Genomic DNA, 16,220 nt, shown 5'->3' with positions numbered 1-16,220 from the left:
CGAGCATAATAAAGATCGCTAGCATTAGCATGCTAACACAACAATGCACCGCGAGTTGTTTTGGTTTCATGCTGGTGCTCAAGGGCGACATCTGCTGGATCAAAAAATCACATATAAAGCCTTTAAGGATTATTTTTTTAGTTGTTGTATGTATCCTTTTACTTTTTATATCCATATGGATCCCTCTTCTTCATGTGGGACTCACTCCAGGATTTACAGAATCCTTCTTGAAGTCTGGAAAGCAGTCTGTTAGAATAAAATAAGACATTTTGAAAATATTCAAGTCTATATTTCCTTTTGCATGTACTGTTTCTGAGATGCATCCTTTAATATAACTCAGTTCTTTGTGACAGCATTGACCTTAAACATTCAAAGAAAGCAATCAAGACTAACACATATAACACATCTTTTCATTTTGTACTAAACAGCAATTTTTTCAACCCTGCCTTCTAATAACAATAATTTTGCACATAGGCTAGAATGTGTTGACACTGATAGAGTGCGACTGAGAAAATGACTTTTGCCTGTGAAATCCAGGGATGGTTTCAGAGACGTGTAGGACCAAACAGATCCTGAAGATTTTTTTCCCCCTCGCATTTCTTGGGAGGTGGTGCGAGGGCTGCTGACGTGATGAGACAGCCCAACCCCTGCTATACTGTGGAGGAAAAGTCCAGGCGCAGGGAAACAGGCTTCAGAGTCAGATCAGCGCGTTGACTGAGCGCACGCTCCATGCGCACCAAGACTCCAAGACGCGCGCCACGGAAAGACTGATTCAGTCTTTACAAAAAAATATATTGCTAAATCATTTGAATGTAACTTTATAAAAAAACAGAGCTGTGGATTCCATGAAACATTTAAATAATTAGACAAGCAAGGAAAACCAGTATTTACAGGAACGCGAATGGAGACGCACTGGATCCAACACGCTTCATATACTATGTCATGATGCAGCAGCAACATACAGACCTCCCACAGGTAATTTACAGCAAAGATTAAGTTCGCTTCGAGAGGGAAAGGGAATTATGAACTCGTCCGAGTCTGTTTGGCTCTTAGGGGAGCCGTGGAACCTGAGCAGAGCGGAGGAAGAGGACCAGAAACTTTTATTCGGGATTGGCACAGATAACTTCATTACGCTGCTGGTTTTCGGGCTCATCTTTACGCTCGGTGTTCTGGGTAACTCCATGGTGATCACCGTGTTGGCCCGGAGCAAACCGGGCAAACCACGGAGCACCACCAACATCTTCATCCTCAACCTGAGCATAGCAGACCTCTCCTACCTGCTCTTCTGCATCCCTTTCCAGTCCACTATTTACATGATGCCGACGTGGGTCCTGGGCGCTTTTATTTGCAAATTCATCCACTACTTCTTCACCGTGTCCATGCTCGTGAGCATCTTCACTCTGTCTGCCATGTCTGTGGACCGGTACATCGCCATCGTGCACTCCAGGAAGTCCTCCTCTATCCGGGTGGCAAAGCACGCTCTGATCGGAGTGGTGGTGATTTGGATTCTCTCCCTGGCCATGGCTGCGCCGATCATGTATTACCAAAACATCTTCCACAGAGGAGAGAATCACACCTTCTGCTGGGAAGTGTGGCCGGATCAAAACCAGAAGAAGATCTATGTATTTTGCACCTTTGTGTTTGGTTATGTGTTGCCCCTGCTGCTGATTACCTTCTGCTATGCCAAGGTAAGAAAAATCCTCGTTTTTACTCGGGTTATTTAATAATCGTGAAAATGTTTGAACACTCACAAATAAATACTGACCCTATTTCCTTGATTACAGGTTTTAAATCACTTGCACAAAAAACTAAGAAATATGTCCAAAAAGTCAGAGGCATCAAAGAAAAAGGTATGTATTCATTACTCTTTAACAGCTTATCTCTAAACACAGAATAACCACTAGATAGAAATAATGGTGGATGTTCAACCAGTTGAATTAAATAAAATATGGAGCTTAATTTGTAGAAAGGTTTTCGAAAACAGTGTAACATATTTTTTCAAATATAGAACTTTGAATCTTGCCTTCGACATTGTAGTGGGTCGAGAAATAGTTCAATCTTTGTAGCGCTTAAAAAAAATTAAATATAGGATAAAGATATTAAGTAGTCTGTGAAGGAAATGTATGGAAGCCCTAAGCAGACATACAGCCATACATTTTGTTTGACTCTTTTTTTCCTGCGATAACCGCTGAATTTCAGTTGTTTTGTCTCGAGTTCTTGACTTATTAATCTTTTGTCCTGTGACATTGAGTTGATTCGGGGTAGCTTTCTCGAGATCTCAGGAAAAGAAGTCTTTATCACGAGAAAACCGGCGTTCTCATCTAGAGATACTGTCATTAAAAAGTGGAGATACTGTATCAAGAAAACAGCAGAAAAATTACTCATGAAGGGAAAACACGAAAAAAATAAAAATGTTTGGCTGCTCAGGGCTTCCGTAGAAATGTTGCCAAAATGCGTTTTACTGAAATCTGAAGATTGCAATAATATTTATAAAGAGGGTGAGATGTTCTTACCTTCAAAAGAGGCATCTCTACAGAAATACTTAATGTATCTCTATCAGTGCCTTCATGGTTCACAGAGCTGCAGCCTTTTCTCCTCTTGACATATGGTCTCATTCAAAGCTTGGGTCAGTGCTCTTGACCTTAAGGAAGCTATATATCACAGCTACATTGAAGGATAGCTTTGAACAGAATTATTCGGGGTGGGCTGGTTTTGTGTATACCATAGCTTGTGACATTTCCTCCACTTCAACAGTCTGTATTCCATCATCTCTGTTTATTCCTAGGGGGACAGAAGGATTAATATCAGTGTTATAATGGCTGCTGTTAACTGACACACTCATGTATAAGTGGCCAAATAGCAATGTGTCATCAAACTGCCATTAAGACTTTTCTTGGTGGAGGTCATTAAGCTTTCCAGAGAGCCGGCGATCAGTTTTTGCCTGCATGATTGCTGAGCCGTCCGCCTGTCCGTCTGTCTGTAAAATGTCCGTCACAGCTGGTCAGTATTGCAGTCTGATCTGATAACTGCCTCATATCATGAAAGCAGGAGTTCAGGCTCCTGGTTTTGTGGGAGGGGAGGGTTTGAGAAGCATGTTATTGTGATTGAATGTGTTCCTCCATATATAAGTGCTGCGTTACATAAGCCTTAAAACAACTGCAGAAAGGGAAAAAGAACATTTAGATTTTTCTGGTAATTTACTGGCTCAACCTTTTTTACACAAAACTATCAGTGCAACATTTGCCTTGTGGAGAGACGCAAGTTGTTTGAACCTTCATTATTGTAATTGCAAAAAGCTGCGTGTGTTCAACAGAGCAGCATCTGTGAAGCACATCCTGGCCCCTTAAAAAGCAGACACAAAGTCGGCCATCAGCTGATGCTCTCTCTACCAGCTTCTGTATGCCTGCAGTGTTAGTTCCTCATGTCCTAGCACTTTAACAATTAAAAAAGGATGAATACAAATGACCTCCACCTGGTAACGTATGATAAGTTATTTCATCTCATACAGATACAAACTAAACATCCTAGAGAGCTGTTGGCTGTGGTATTTGCATTGGGTTAGACTGTATAAAACATGGATGTAGTCTCAGTGATGTCACCCATTGGTTTCCAAATACATTATTTTGCCCAGTGATGGTGGTGACCATGTTGGAAATGTTATCTCAACCTAACTTTCAGTCTAGTAACAGGCAAAGAGGCGGAGTTGAGGAGATCTTAAAAGTCCTGACAAACAGCTCCAACATGTCCATCTGTCAATCAACTCCACAACACCCCTCATCATGCAAATGTTCTGAAACTCTCAGGCTCAATCATTTCAAACTGGATGAGTTATAAATAAAATATCGACCCCTGAATACTGTGTACCAATAAAAAAGTGAGCTATTAATATCAAATGTGTTTTTTTTATAAACCAGGCATTGTCAGTTTTATTTATGCTTTAAAAGATAAGCATTTCAATATGGGGTTTAATAGGGATTTCCTTGGCAGCCAGTCTCAAGTGGACAGTTAAGGAACTGCAGATTTTGGCATCATGGCTTCATTTCCCAACAGCAGAGGTTTCCACTTGGGCCCATTACAGATTCTTATGAGACAAAAACATCGGAAGTGATGCAACAGTGTGCTCTCCTTGCTGATAGTTCTTTGATGCCAGATTAGTGTGTTTGGGGATATAAAGTTGTGGTTTCAGCCGTGACAAAATAACAATCTGCTTGATTAAGTTTATTATTCACAGCATGGAAGTGTATTTAAACAGAGATTGATTGTAAACTTCATGATGTTTATCTTAATAAACCAATCCCAAACATGGTTATTCCGAAGGAAATTAGAATTGAGTAGTGAAGGGTCATTAATCTATAACAAGTGGTGTTGTACTTGCAAGCTGTTTTTTATGTCTCAGAGCCAATATGTCACACTAGCAAGGGGTGCATTTTACAAAATACAAGAATCAAATGAGACAAATAAACAAATGACCCCTGGTCACACAGGAAAGTGGAGGGAGTTTGTTCAGATAAGTGTTGAATCAATAGTTTTTGGTGGCTCACTCCAGTCTCTGCAGCTCACCACCACCCTGTTAAATATCAAGGCTGTGACAGCTGGGAAGAGCAAGGTTACTCCCACTGCTGCTGTGAAATATGGCGAAGGAAACTTCTTATCACCCTGGGGCACCCAAAGTAGGAATATGATTCATTTAAATGAGATTGTTTATGAGCCAAATCCCCAAAGCCAGTAATAAATCTTTCTTAATCCATCTGGAAGTCCTCTGCTCTATATAAATCTATTTTCCCCTTTGGTTTTTTATGTTGTGATCCAACAAAGACAATCAGAAATCTTGTTGGTTTTTGGATTCATGGCTTCTGATTTGTATACTTGGTGTTTCCAGAGTGTTGGAATTCATTTTTCTTGGCAAACCCTCACATAACCTTTTACTGGAATTGTCAGTGTTGAACAAAAGGCTAAAAAGCCAGTAATTAAACGGTATGTTTATGAGTTTCACCTCAATGATACGAGTCAGTCAGTCAAATATCCAGAGGGGACTCACAGATGGTTATAGATGATTATAATAATACATTGTTTTTTTATAGTGCTTTTCTAAGAACTCAAAGATGCTTTGACAAAACATAAAACCATAAAACAAAACAAAAAAGCGACAGAGAAGGCCCTGTCCCCCCAGGACCGAAGTTTGGTCCTGCAGGGGGGGGGGGGGGGGGGCAGGAGGTTTGCATCTGCAGACCTGAGAGTGTGGGTGGGAGTGTGTCAGTGGAGGAGCTGAAACAGGTAGGGGGGAGCCAGGTTGTGAAGGGCTTTGAAGGTGATGATGAGGAGTTTGAAGTGGATACGCTGGGGGATGAGGAGACAGTGGAGGTCATGAAGAACAGGGGTGATGTGGTCTCTGGTGCGGGAGGGTGTGAGGAGACAGGCTGCAGAGTTCTGAATGTATTGAAGTTTCTTGAGTGAGTGTGATGGTGATCCATAGAAGAGACTGTTGCAGTAGTCTAATCTGGAGGTGATGAATGCGTGGGTGAGGGTCGGAGGCGGGCGATGTTTCTGAGGTGGAAAAAGGCTGTTTTGGTGATGTGTTTGATGTGTTTGTCGTAGGAGAGGGTTTGGTCCAAGATGACACCAAGGTTACGGATGTGGGGGGAAGGGAGCACTGTAGAGCCATCGATGGTGAGGGAGAAGTTGTTGGTGGATTTGATGAGGATTATGAAAATTAAAATATGGCACAGAGTTCTAGAGATTGTTCAACAGAATGTGTACAGACTATAAAGAATAACAGGACAGTAGACTAAAGCTAATGTTTGACAGAGAGGCTACCTTGAATGATACTAATGTGATATGACTGTAGGATATATACATGTATATATTTATCAGTCTAACTGCTGACTTTGATTCTGGTCCATGGCTAAAACACAACACAATATGAACTACAGGTACAAGAGACCTTAAGGAATTAACAATCACTTTGTGAATAGTTGCTACAAACACTGTGAACCTCACATACAGATGTTAAAAGCTCATCATCACTTTAGCTTTCTTGGCTGAGGAGTTTCCTGTAGCCAATTGCTTTGATTAAAGTTCCTAGTTTTTCATGTTACTGCTTGTTTTCCTGTTTGTGTCTTATTCACTTCCATCAGTTAACTTTGACACTATGATGTGTGACAAAATAGAAACTGAGTGAGAGAAACAGACAGTTTTAATGCGTTTTCTAAATTCTATCATCCAAAAGCGTCTGACAAAATGGTTAAAAGAGAGAATATGTCTGGAGAGGAGAGGCTGTGAGGCATGTATTTTCTATTAGAGTGCTTTCACACTGTAACCCATCGTGTTTGCTTTGTTCCAATTCTGATAAGGCATTTATGCATTGTTGCATTTTCCCCTTGGTTTTCTTTGTGTTTATAATTCAATGTTGTGAAGCGGTCCAAAGTTAGGGCTGTGAAATTAATCGTTATTGAGATATGACCCTTTGTAATAAACACAATTAAAAAAACTTCAATGTAGTCAAGCAACACTTCCTCCCTCAGTATATGTACATTGCAACTACTAGAAGGAGGCACGAGTGTAATATTCAAGGTTTCGAGGATTTATTTGGATTTAGGGGGGACATGTTGCAAACACAGATATTGTATTAAACAGCAGATAGCAAAACAAACTGAGTTATGGCTAATGCACTCTTTTTTTAAATTTATTTGTAGTTAGCGCTATTCATATCGTTATTGCAATATAGAAAAATGTTATAGCACATGGCATAATTTTGTCATATTGTGCAGGCCTATCCAAACCAAGCACCACCACGGTGCTGTATTTAAGGCCTTTACGTCACAGCTTCCTTTTTGCACTTGGGAGGTAAACTAACGCCATTTGTACTAGTTACACTTGGCATTGTGACTTTATTGTCATTTGGGCAGATGAGCATGTTTGTCAAAAGTTGGACGCCACAGTTTACAAACTTGTGAGTCAGCGCATGAATGAGAGAGTCTTTTCAACAAGCAGTGTCAGGTGAAGGCCAAGAAACTCCAATGGCTTTACCCAAAGGTACAAAATGCAATTAAAATCCCTCTGGTTCGACAGACTGGACAAAATTTGTGACACTAAACCAGTTTTTGAACTAGGAGATGTTGTTGAGTTCTATGATGTTCTGCTGATGTTGAATTTGATGGAGATGTTGGGTAGAGTTAGCCTATCACTATTTCAATGCTAATTATCATAAATTGCTGTTTTCGGTCATTAATTACTAACCTACTACTGCTTCTGCATATTCTACTCTAGCCTTTACTGTTACTGATACTAACAACTACTACTACTGAGTCAATTAGTTCTTTGTTTGCTTGTTTGGGTTGTTCTGCATCAGAATGCTATTGCAATGTTCCCAAATGTCCAAACAACCCAGTCTTCTTCAGATGATCGAGTTGTGAAAGCACCCTCAGAACTTTCTTCCTGTGGTGATGCTGTTGTTTGTATTAGCCTGACTGATGGCTCTCCAGGGTGAGGTGAAAATATGAAAGTGTTATGGAGGCTATTCAAACAAGAAGTGTAATACACACAGCTCCAAGGGAACTGTGGGAACCTCTCCCTGGCTATTTATGTCAACAGTGTGTGTGTGTGTGTGTGTGTGTGTGTGTGTGTGTGTGTGTGTGTGTGTATGTGTGTGCTGATATCAATGGCCAATATTGACCTTTATTTTCAAATATGATACAATCCAGTCGGTGAAGTTTTCTCTGATATGATAGGTGCAGTTTTCATTTCAGATTTATTGTACACCCCAATCGATCAATATTGTACTCAACGTTCAATTTCAAAGGATTATCACAAATCATTTCATCAGATTGGACAAGCATCTGTTTTACATTCGCATGGACAAGTTAACTGTTTCAGAAATGTGATCATCTGAATGAAGTCATATTTAATTCTGATGTTTTAAATGACCTTTTGATCGTTCTCACCTTGGTGAACTGTTGGTAGCAGTAATGGCCATTGGATAATCATACACAGTAAATCTTAATGAGAGGTGATACAATCCTTTGTGACCTACGTTATAACCTATAAGATGATGTGAGTGGGGATAATCATGCCTGCTGAGGGTTTCCAGGGGGGGTTGCCATGGTGGATAGCCCATTCAATTCAACATTAGTAATCAAAAACCTGTCTCTCTCAAATATCAGTTTTTTAATCATTTCTGGATATGAATGCATTCATTGATGTCACATTTTTATGCAATAAAGTGATTCTGTGCTAGTGATTATTATTCTCTCTTTCTTACTCTGCCTGTGACATTCCTCCGTCAATATATCACTCAATTTAATTAAGCTCGTAATGATTTCTGTAAAAGCCAGACTGGAGATGTTTGAGCACATTGTATCTTTACAGTCCATGTTTCCTTGAAAGAAAAATACACAGAAGATTTCTAATAAACACTAGGCCCTTCTGAGTTATGTGTATTTTTATACGTGATTGGAAATAATTAGTTCTGGACTACATCCACCCTGACATGCAGTCGAGGGGCTCTGCAGATCAGTCAGCATGTAATTACTTTTTAATGATGACTCACTCAGGCTTTAGCCTTTGGTTTTGCTGATAGTCATGACTGAAGTGAAAACATTTACCACTTTTAACCTTAGACTTCCCATAAAATTAATTTGGCACTTTTAGTCAATTGCGTTCATTGATAATGTCTGGATGGCAATTGGTAAAAGGGAACGAAAAGGTCCCTCTTATTGTCCAGTCCAGTTTATTTGTATGTACTGTGGTAAATTTGATATTCTTCATTTATCTTTTTATATGTATCTGCTGCCAAGTAACTAACTAAGCCAATAGTATATACCTACACCTTAGCACAGGCCCGTAGTGGCTAATCTGGAGAACCAGGAAATTCCATGGTGGGCTGGGCTGCGAGGACCAGTGTACAGTGACATTAAAAAGATCACACAGGCTGCACTTGCTATACATAATTATTAGAGTGGTGTTTCATTAAAGCCAATATGTTCTCCCACTGCCAGTAATTACGTTTGGTCATTGACATTGGTTCATCCCTCCGCCCCAAGAAAGCCAAGAGCCGATAATAAAAGAGGCTGATGTGCCCAAATGTGCCAAATTAAATATGTTTTTTTATTAAAACAAGTTTGTTGCTGTCTGTGGTCATGACACAAGTAAGCTAGCAGTGAAAGATCAAGAGGCCAGATTCACAAAACAAAACACAACATATAATGTGCAAACCACCAAGTTTATGATCAAGCCAGTGAAATGTGTGGTGTTATATTAACTAAAGTATAGAATACTAATACGTTTTTTGCAAAAATGTTTTGACAAGAAGTGTGAAACTGCCACGTAGACCAGCAGCAGCAGCAGCAGCAGCCCTTCAACCAGACATTGTGATGTTGAAGAGAAAAGTGAAACATTAAGTATGTTTGAGTGATGGACATGTGCACTTTAACTCTTTAGCGCCTGGAAGTATTTATGATCATTTGCATTGAGAAAGGATTAAAATATATGCTAGTTGTGACCTTATACAAATGTGAGTCAAATTTGAAATGAGATTTTTGAGGAAATACGAGTGAGTAACAAGGCTGTGGAGAGAAGTGCACTATTTCAAACTTATCTAGAAAGGCTAAAAGTATCTCCAGTAAAAGGTTGTGAACTAAAGCGGTTTTGATCTGAGCCATGAAACTTCGGGACTGAAAATGCGTCCCACTGCAGCCCTTCCTAAGCTAAGCGTCTCTCTTCACCTAATCTGTATTTTACATTAAAAAAGGCAATTACAAAATGATCCAGTGAAGGTGACAGAAATGAATTTACTTAAGGTGTAGCAAGATGGAGTTGTAGTCCATGTGTGCACATGGCAAAGGTTGAATTGAAGCATGGAATGAATAGGACTAGGAATAAAGCCTTCAGTACCAGAATTATAAAGCAGACATTTGTACAAGGTGCTATCCTCTTAAAACTTTCATTTATTCTTTTATCCAGAATTATACTTAAACCTGAGTACATCATTAATGTTATCACTGCTGTCTCCACCAAGGGCACTTACTAATCTCTCTCCTACTCCTGTCTTTTTCTAATTTGTGTTTCCAGACTGCTCAGACGGTCCTGGTGGTGGTGGTGGTGTTCTGCCTCTCTTGGCTCCCTCATCACGTCGTTCACCTCTGGGTGGAGTTCGGGACCTTCCCGTTAAACCAAGCTTCTTTCGTACTACGGGTGGCCGCCCATTGCCTGGCTTACAGCAACTCATCGGTCAACCCGGTCATCTACGCATTCCTGTCAGAGAACTTCAGGAAGGCGTACAAGCAGGTGTTCAAATGTCAGATCGGTTCCAGTGGCTCCCCACTCAACGACATTAAGGAGATCCGCAGCAAGGCGGACACTCCACCCTCGACCAACTGCACCAATGTCTGAATATTTCTATGTTTGCTTGGATATTGCCACAGCTGAACAATTCCACATGAGCGCTGTTCATTAAAACGTGAACTAGAGGAGAAGGGAGAACATGATTACTCGCTTTTTGATCAGTCTCTGTTTCCTGCTTCTCTTCTGTCGTAATGAAAACAAGTACGGTCTGAACTCAGGAAATGTATCCTCTTTCTAGACTGAACTCATTTACATTGTAGACATTTACGTGTCACATCAAGGTATATTCCCTGACCAGTACATTCAAAGTGAATGACTAACATTCTGTCACACTTCAAAGGTAGCCTATAAAATGTTTCATATGATTGACATAATAACAATACAAGTTATGCTACATCGAGTCACAACATAGTTGGAATACTGCTCTAAAACTGCATAAATACGCTACAGTTGCTAATCCCTGTAATGCTCTGTTAGTATGACCATTGGCCCTTTGTCCACCTAACATTTTTTTCCGGGCTGAAAAGCACTGGCTGTGCGCTCAGGAGCACATGCATGAAGCGTTTGTGTGCTGAGAAGAAAACATGGCAACAGTCTGTAGACAACAGCCGCTGTATGACCGACACTGCTCTGTTATTTTTTTTATGTATGTTTTATCATTTTAGATCATTTATTTACCCATCAGGCACAGAGCCTAGAGGATATGGGAACAAGACACGATCCATAGGCAGAAAAAAAAAGGGGAATATCATACATTTTGGAAAAAGTTGAAAGATTCGGCCGCACAAAAGCGGTGGAGCGCTCGGAAAAAAAGACACTGAGCGCAGTGCATTTTCCCCAGGCGACCACAAAAAAGACGCTGCCGCTTAGAAAAAAACGACAGGTGGACACTGGGACTTAGAGTGTCCGCTGTAATACTGTGAATCAGTTAGTTTCATGTGAAGAACGCTATGAAGAGAAAAATGTAACTTGCTGTTCCTCCACATTATAAAGAATGTAAATGTCGTAACATTGCCCGAATGTTTCATGATGTAAGTAGACATTGCTTTGTTGAATGTACATGAACTATAATAATTACTGTCCAGAGTTTGAGTGGACCAGTTTTTCCATGAATTGTTGAATTGTTGACTTTTTTTCAATAATTGAAACGTGGCTGATGGAGTGATTAAGTTGGATATGTTGTTGTGTTAGAAGAAAAGGTGACTAAGCAATCACATCAAACCCCTTTGCTTGCCATATTTTGCTTTGGAATCCTATTTTCAAATAACATAAAATATGAATTCAATCAAAAACTTGTAGTATAGCAGTTTGTTTGTTTTGCTAGCAAGAGGGGGGCTTATAGTGCTTCTGCTGACTGGTCAGGTAAAGGATCGTTTGGTTGGGTGATAAAAACAGATGACAATTTCTATAATGGTTGCAAACAGAATAGAGTGGTCTCTAAAACCTCTCTATTCTTTACATTACTACCTAAAGGACATTGTAAAACGCTCAGGAGCCATGTTTCCCTTTTTTGGCAGGTGTCATTGAATGTTACTATGGAAACATGGCTTGTACACTTTTTTTCAGAAAAACATCTTTCACTGCTGTTCCTCACTGCTTGAATGTTTCTGAATTCCCAGAACTGAACATTCAAACATGTAGCCCCTGACAGATACAAAAACATTTAGGCTAGAGTGGGCAAAATAACTTTTTAACCAATTCTACTGAAATGTAGGCTAGTACTTGATCGTCATTTGCATTAGCGTTACAGCTAACATGTTGTTGATCTGGAGTGAAAATTATTGTGCTGACAAACTTTAAACGACAACCAAAGCAACTTTTTTTCATATTTTAGTGAAAAAAAACGAGTTTAAGCTATAGACAATATATATGTCAAACGTTTCCCTTGAGTTCAGCATGCGGTCAACGTGACTAAGCAAGCTGTTGGTAGACTGAAAAATAAGTACCTAAACTCTGCTGAGTGATGCCTGGTTTAACTAATTTCCCTACTTTTATTTTTACATTAGGAAAAACAGAAGACACCATGTGAGGAATAAAGAGTTGTTATGAGGTACAGTAGAGCTGGATTGAGTAAAGACAGTGCAATTGATCACATTTTTAATTTTCCTTAAACAGCTGACAAAAAGTTGCAACTTCACCTGAGAAAAAAAAAAGAATGCCATTGTTTTAAAACTCAGTATAAAAAGTTATATTTCACATTGATACATTGTATATTAATACTGAAGCAAATATGCACATAATGTTTTGCTATGTAAACAGTTTTGTGCTTGTGATGTGTTGTATGATTAAGTCAGGTGGTTTAAAATATAGAGCTCTCTACTTGTTTTGCACCTTGCTGGTAGCTATTTTTTTTCTAAACTTGAAACATGAGTGAAAATAAATGACTTTTAAGCCCTTTACAATGTGTATGTGATGAGCCAAGCCTCCACAGCTTTACACCAGTACACACAAAATATTGAAAAAGTGAGACCATTGGACCTACAGTTTCCTATGTACATTTTCAGAAATTTTGGAATGCATTTGATTTCCACTGAGTATGAAGGATCTCAAGTTATGTTCATTGTGAATATTCAGCTTGTGGTTCGGTAACAGTTTGTCATGGAGGGGAGCGAGCCTGCTGCTGTTTTTTTTTCTTAGCTGCAGCAGCTGATTAACACTAACTTCATCTTGAGAGAAGGAACTAATCCGTGCAATCAGACGACTCTCATCCTCCCTGTCAGTGAGGATCCCAGGAGTAAGTCAACCATTATTCCCACACAGCTGAGGAGGTGAAGCTGATGACTTTGCTCACTTGACTGACTGCAAAGATGGGAATGCTCTATCATGCACACGCAGGACTAAGAATATTAATTTTTAAAGTGGGCATTTGTAAAGGAATCTAATTAAAGCTGTGTGAACTCGAAGCTTTGTTGTGGAGCTTCAGTAGGACTACATGTGAATGAATGACTTTTCTGTGATGTGTTTCTGAAACACATCGAGTGTTGTTTTCTTCAAATTATCCATATAAAGAGCACATGAACAAAAGATTTCTGCTCAATTTTTTTAACACTTAAAACAACAATGTGTAACTTTTCCACCTTTAAATAGTAGTTTCAAAGGTGGATTTAATAGCACAATAACTGGAGAATGGCGTCCGGGTCGAGGTCATCTAGCAAGAAGTGCGTACACGGTTTTACGGCACTATAGTTCACAGAGCAGCCTTCAGTGATAAAAAGAAGCCAGTTAGCTCTCTGTGCTGGTTGATGAGGCTAGGAGGAAGAGGACGGTTGCAGATGCTGAGAAAGAGAGAGAGTGACAGAGCAAGAAGAAAGTCATCTAAACTAAGTTATGTCTCAGGTTTGTATACAAATAAATAAATAAATCCATTTTAAGTTTGAAACCTTACAAACTTTTCTCAAATAGCATCATAAATGAGCCTCTCAAATGTAGCCATTTACTAACAAACTAAAGACATCATGGTGCGGGTTGAATACAAATACTCCACATGCAAACTGTTTGCACATAACGCGCTATAGATGGTAGCAGATTATTAAATGTTGGTATTAGCTTTTCAACACATTCTCATTTCTTTGGGTTTATAAAAATGTGTTACCTTGTCTTTTTATTTATACACCCCAATCCTTACTATCTGCACACTGCTCTAGTCAGGGACTACAAACCTACTGCTAAAAGGTTGATGCATGGAAACATCCTAAACCCTGGAAGATAAGTAAAGACATTGCATTCTCTCTTTAATGAAATACACTACCTCTTAGCTCACATTTCTAATGTTTTTTTAAACTTTAAACATTATATTGGGTGGGGGGGAGGGTGTGAGTCTTACACATTTCTTGTAACCCATATTTAAACCAATTACAATTGTAATTTTTGGTATCTTTTCTGTAACATGTATTATGTACATAACAATCATCTTCGCTTGAGGAGCATAGCGCTGAATAAATCTGATGGAATCAGTTGTTTGGCGGTCTGGCATTTGGCAATATGTCAATTCATAGTGAACCCTCTGACTGTTAGATCCTGTGTGGCCCTGTCATTACATATAATGTACCACAACATAAAAGTACTTTGAGTGTTAATTATTACTATTCAGTATTCACCCCTGAATGCTAATTTGTTTAAATCAGATTCCTGGGTTCCAGTGTGAACAAAACAAAAGTACAATCATTTGAGGGCAATGTTCTAAAGTTTCCTTTTAATTTTCCAATGTCAAACCTTCATTTCGGTTTATATTGCTTTAAAAACCAAAAGGTTTTTTTTTATCATGACATTAATTATTTTTTTTTAAAAACAAGCAAACACACTGAGCACGTATTTAAGTGAGGGGATGCAATAAAGGTGCTCTTATCATTATTATTATTATTATTATAATTCATAATTCTATGGTGTCTTTCTTTAGCTATTCCATATAACTTACCTGAAAAGGAGGGGGAAATATATATATCTATTCTTGACTATGTTATCTATCCTTGCCTGAAATGCAACATAAGAGAAAGAGTAATGCGATGTCTGGATGGTATTCTGAAGGGCTTTATTTTCTGCATGCAGTGCTACTCACATTATATAACATAATTAAGAAGAAGAAGAAGAGGACGGCTCCCACCAGTTGGGTTCCACTCAGAGTTTGGTTTAGCTGATAACACACGAGTGGAGTAAATTTCCTGGCATAGAATCATCCCAATGATCCCTGAGAGGCCTGAGAAAAACAGCCTGTCTTCCCATGATGTGCTGTGCTGTAAATATCTAGCATGAAGGGTCTTTTTTCAGAGATAAAGTTTCTAATGGTCATAAAATAGGCCCCAGTGAACAAAAACGCTACCCACGTTAGAAACAGTTGTATCAACAGGTGCTGTATTATTATTTGATTTAAAAAAAAAAAATGAAACAATAAGGCACATTGCTGCTACACCACATTTGACCAGAATTGTCCCGGATGTAGCTGGAGATGGTTTCTTGCACACTGTTTCAGTATGGTATTTGTTGTCATGGTGGTCGACCAGGGCAAACACTGCAACAGCCTGAAAGTTTTTTGGGAGAAACGCATTGAAAATTCATAATAGTGCAAGTTCAAAAAGACTATCAAAAGTCCAGATGCAACAATGGAAACCTGCTGCAAATGAGATAACGTGCTACACAGGACTCATACAAATGCCTTTAAAGAAAACAAGCTGCTAATGCATACTTGATGCAAAGTTAAAAAAAACACAACCTCATATGACAAATGCAACAGAAATACACCACAATAGGAGGGTTGGGGATAAATTGTCACTGGACATTGGTGAAAAGTATTTTCTGGAAAACATAATCCCTACGGCCACCAGGAAGACAAGGACTTCAGACCTGCAATGCAGACAGGAAACAAAACCTACAGAGACTATTATATGACAGGGGATATATTGGTGAGGCGTTTTTTATGTGCGTCCCAATTCCCCACCACCACCACCCACACTCATGCCTCTTGGGATCAGCCTGATTTTCCTTGTACTAGCTATTAGTGTATCGTCAACTTGTCAACTAAAAATAATCTTTCCCACCATGCCATGCTAACTAAGCTAACAGCAGCTACATATATAGTGACTGTTACTTATAGCAATTCTATTCATTATTGTCTTATTTTCCCATCTTTAATTGTATAATTTTAACCTCACCTCCTGTATCAAAACACAAAGCACGTAACTAAACAAGACCAAATCATGACTAAACCATTTGTAGATAATAAATGATCAAGTGAACCAAAATTATATAGACCTAAGCATTTGTGTGGGTTTGGTGCTGTTTAGTGAGTGTAGTGTACGTTACTTTAGTTTCTGTGCAGTGGTCAGTGTTGCAGGTTGCTAAAAAAAACTGATAATCATTAAATTCTCCCTCTCTCCAGTCAATAACTA

General features: G+C 39.1%; 1 protein-coding gene across 1 annotated transcript; it reads left to right on the top strand.

Annotated features, from left to right (window-relative positions):
• LOC109984364 (galanin receptor type 1) lies at window positions 1-14,087 on the top strand. The gene is made up of 3 exons (XM_020634486.3): window positions 1-1,688; window positions 1,785-1,850; window positions 10,066-14,087. Exons 1-3 carry the CDS (start codon window positions 1,023-1,025, stop codon window positions 10,384-10,386), a joined length of 1,053 nt encoding a protein of 350 aa, XP_020490142.1. The 5' UTR covers window positions 1-1,022; the 3' UTR covers window positions 10,387-14,087.
• Window positions 14,088-16,220: the final 2,133 nt, after the last annotated feature.

Source organism: Labrus bergylta, chromosome 8 (genome assembly GCF_963930695.1).
Source record: "Labrus bergylta chromosome 8, fLabBer1.1, whole genome shotgun sequence".
NCBI lineage: Eukaryota > Metazoa > Chordata > Actinopteri > Labriformes > Labridae > Labrus > Labrus bergylta.
The sequence above is the reverse complement of the archived record's forward strand: the minus strand, read 5'-3'. Positions and strand labels throughout refer to the sequence as shown.

Excerpts from the sequence above, each read along its gene's own strand:
- LOC109984364 (XM_020634486.3), top strand. The coding sequence starts at position 1,023 with ATGAACTCGTCCGAGTCTGTTTGGCTCTTAGGGGAGCCGTGGAACCTG. Across the intron at positions 1,689-1,784 it reads TTACCTTCTGCTATGCCAAG|GTTTTAAATCACTTGCACAA; the intron begins GTAAGAAAAATC and ends CCTTGATTACAG. Across the intron at positions 1,851-10,065 it reads CAGAGGCATCAAAGAAAAAG|ACTGCTCAGACGGTCCTGGT; the intron begins GTATGTATTCAT and ends TTGTGTTTCCAG.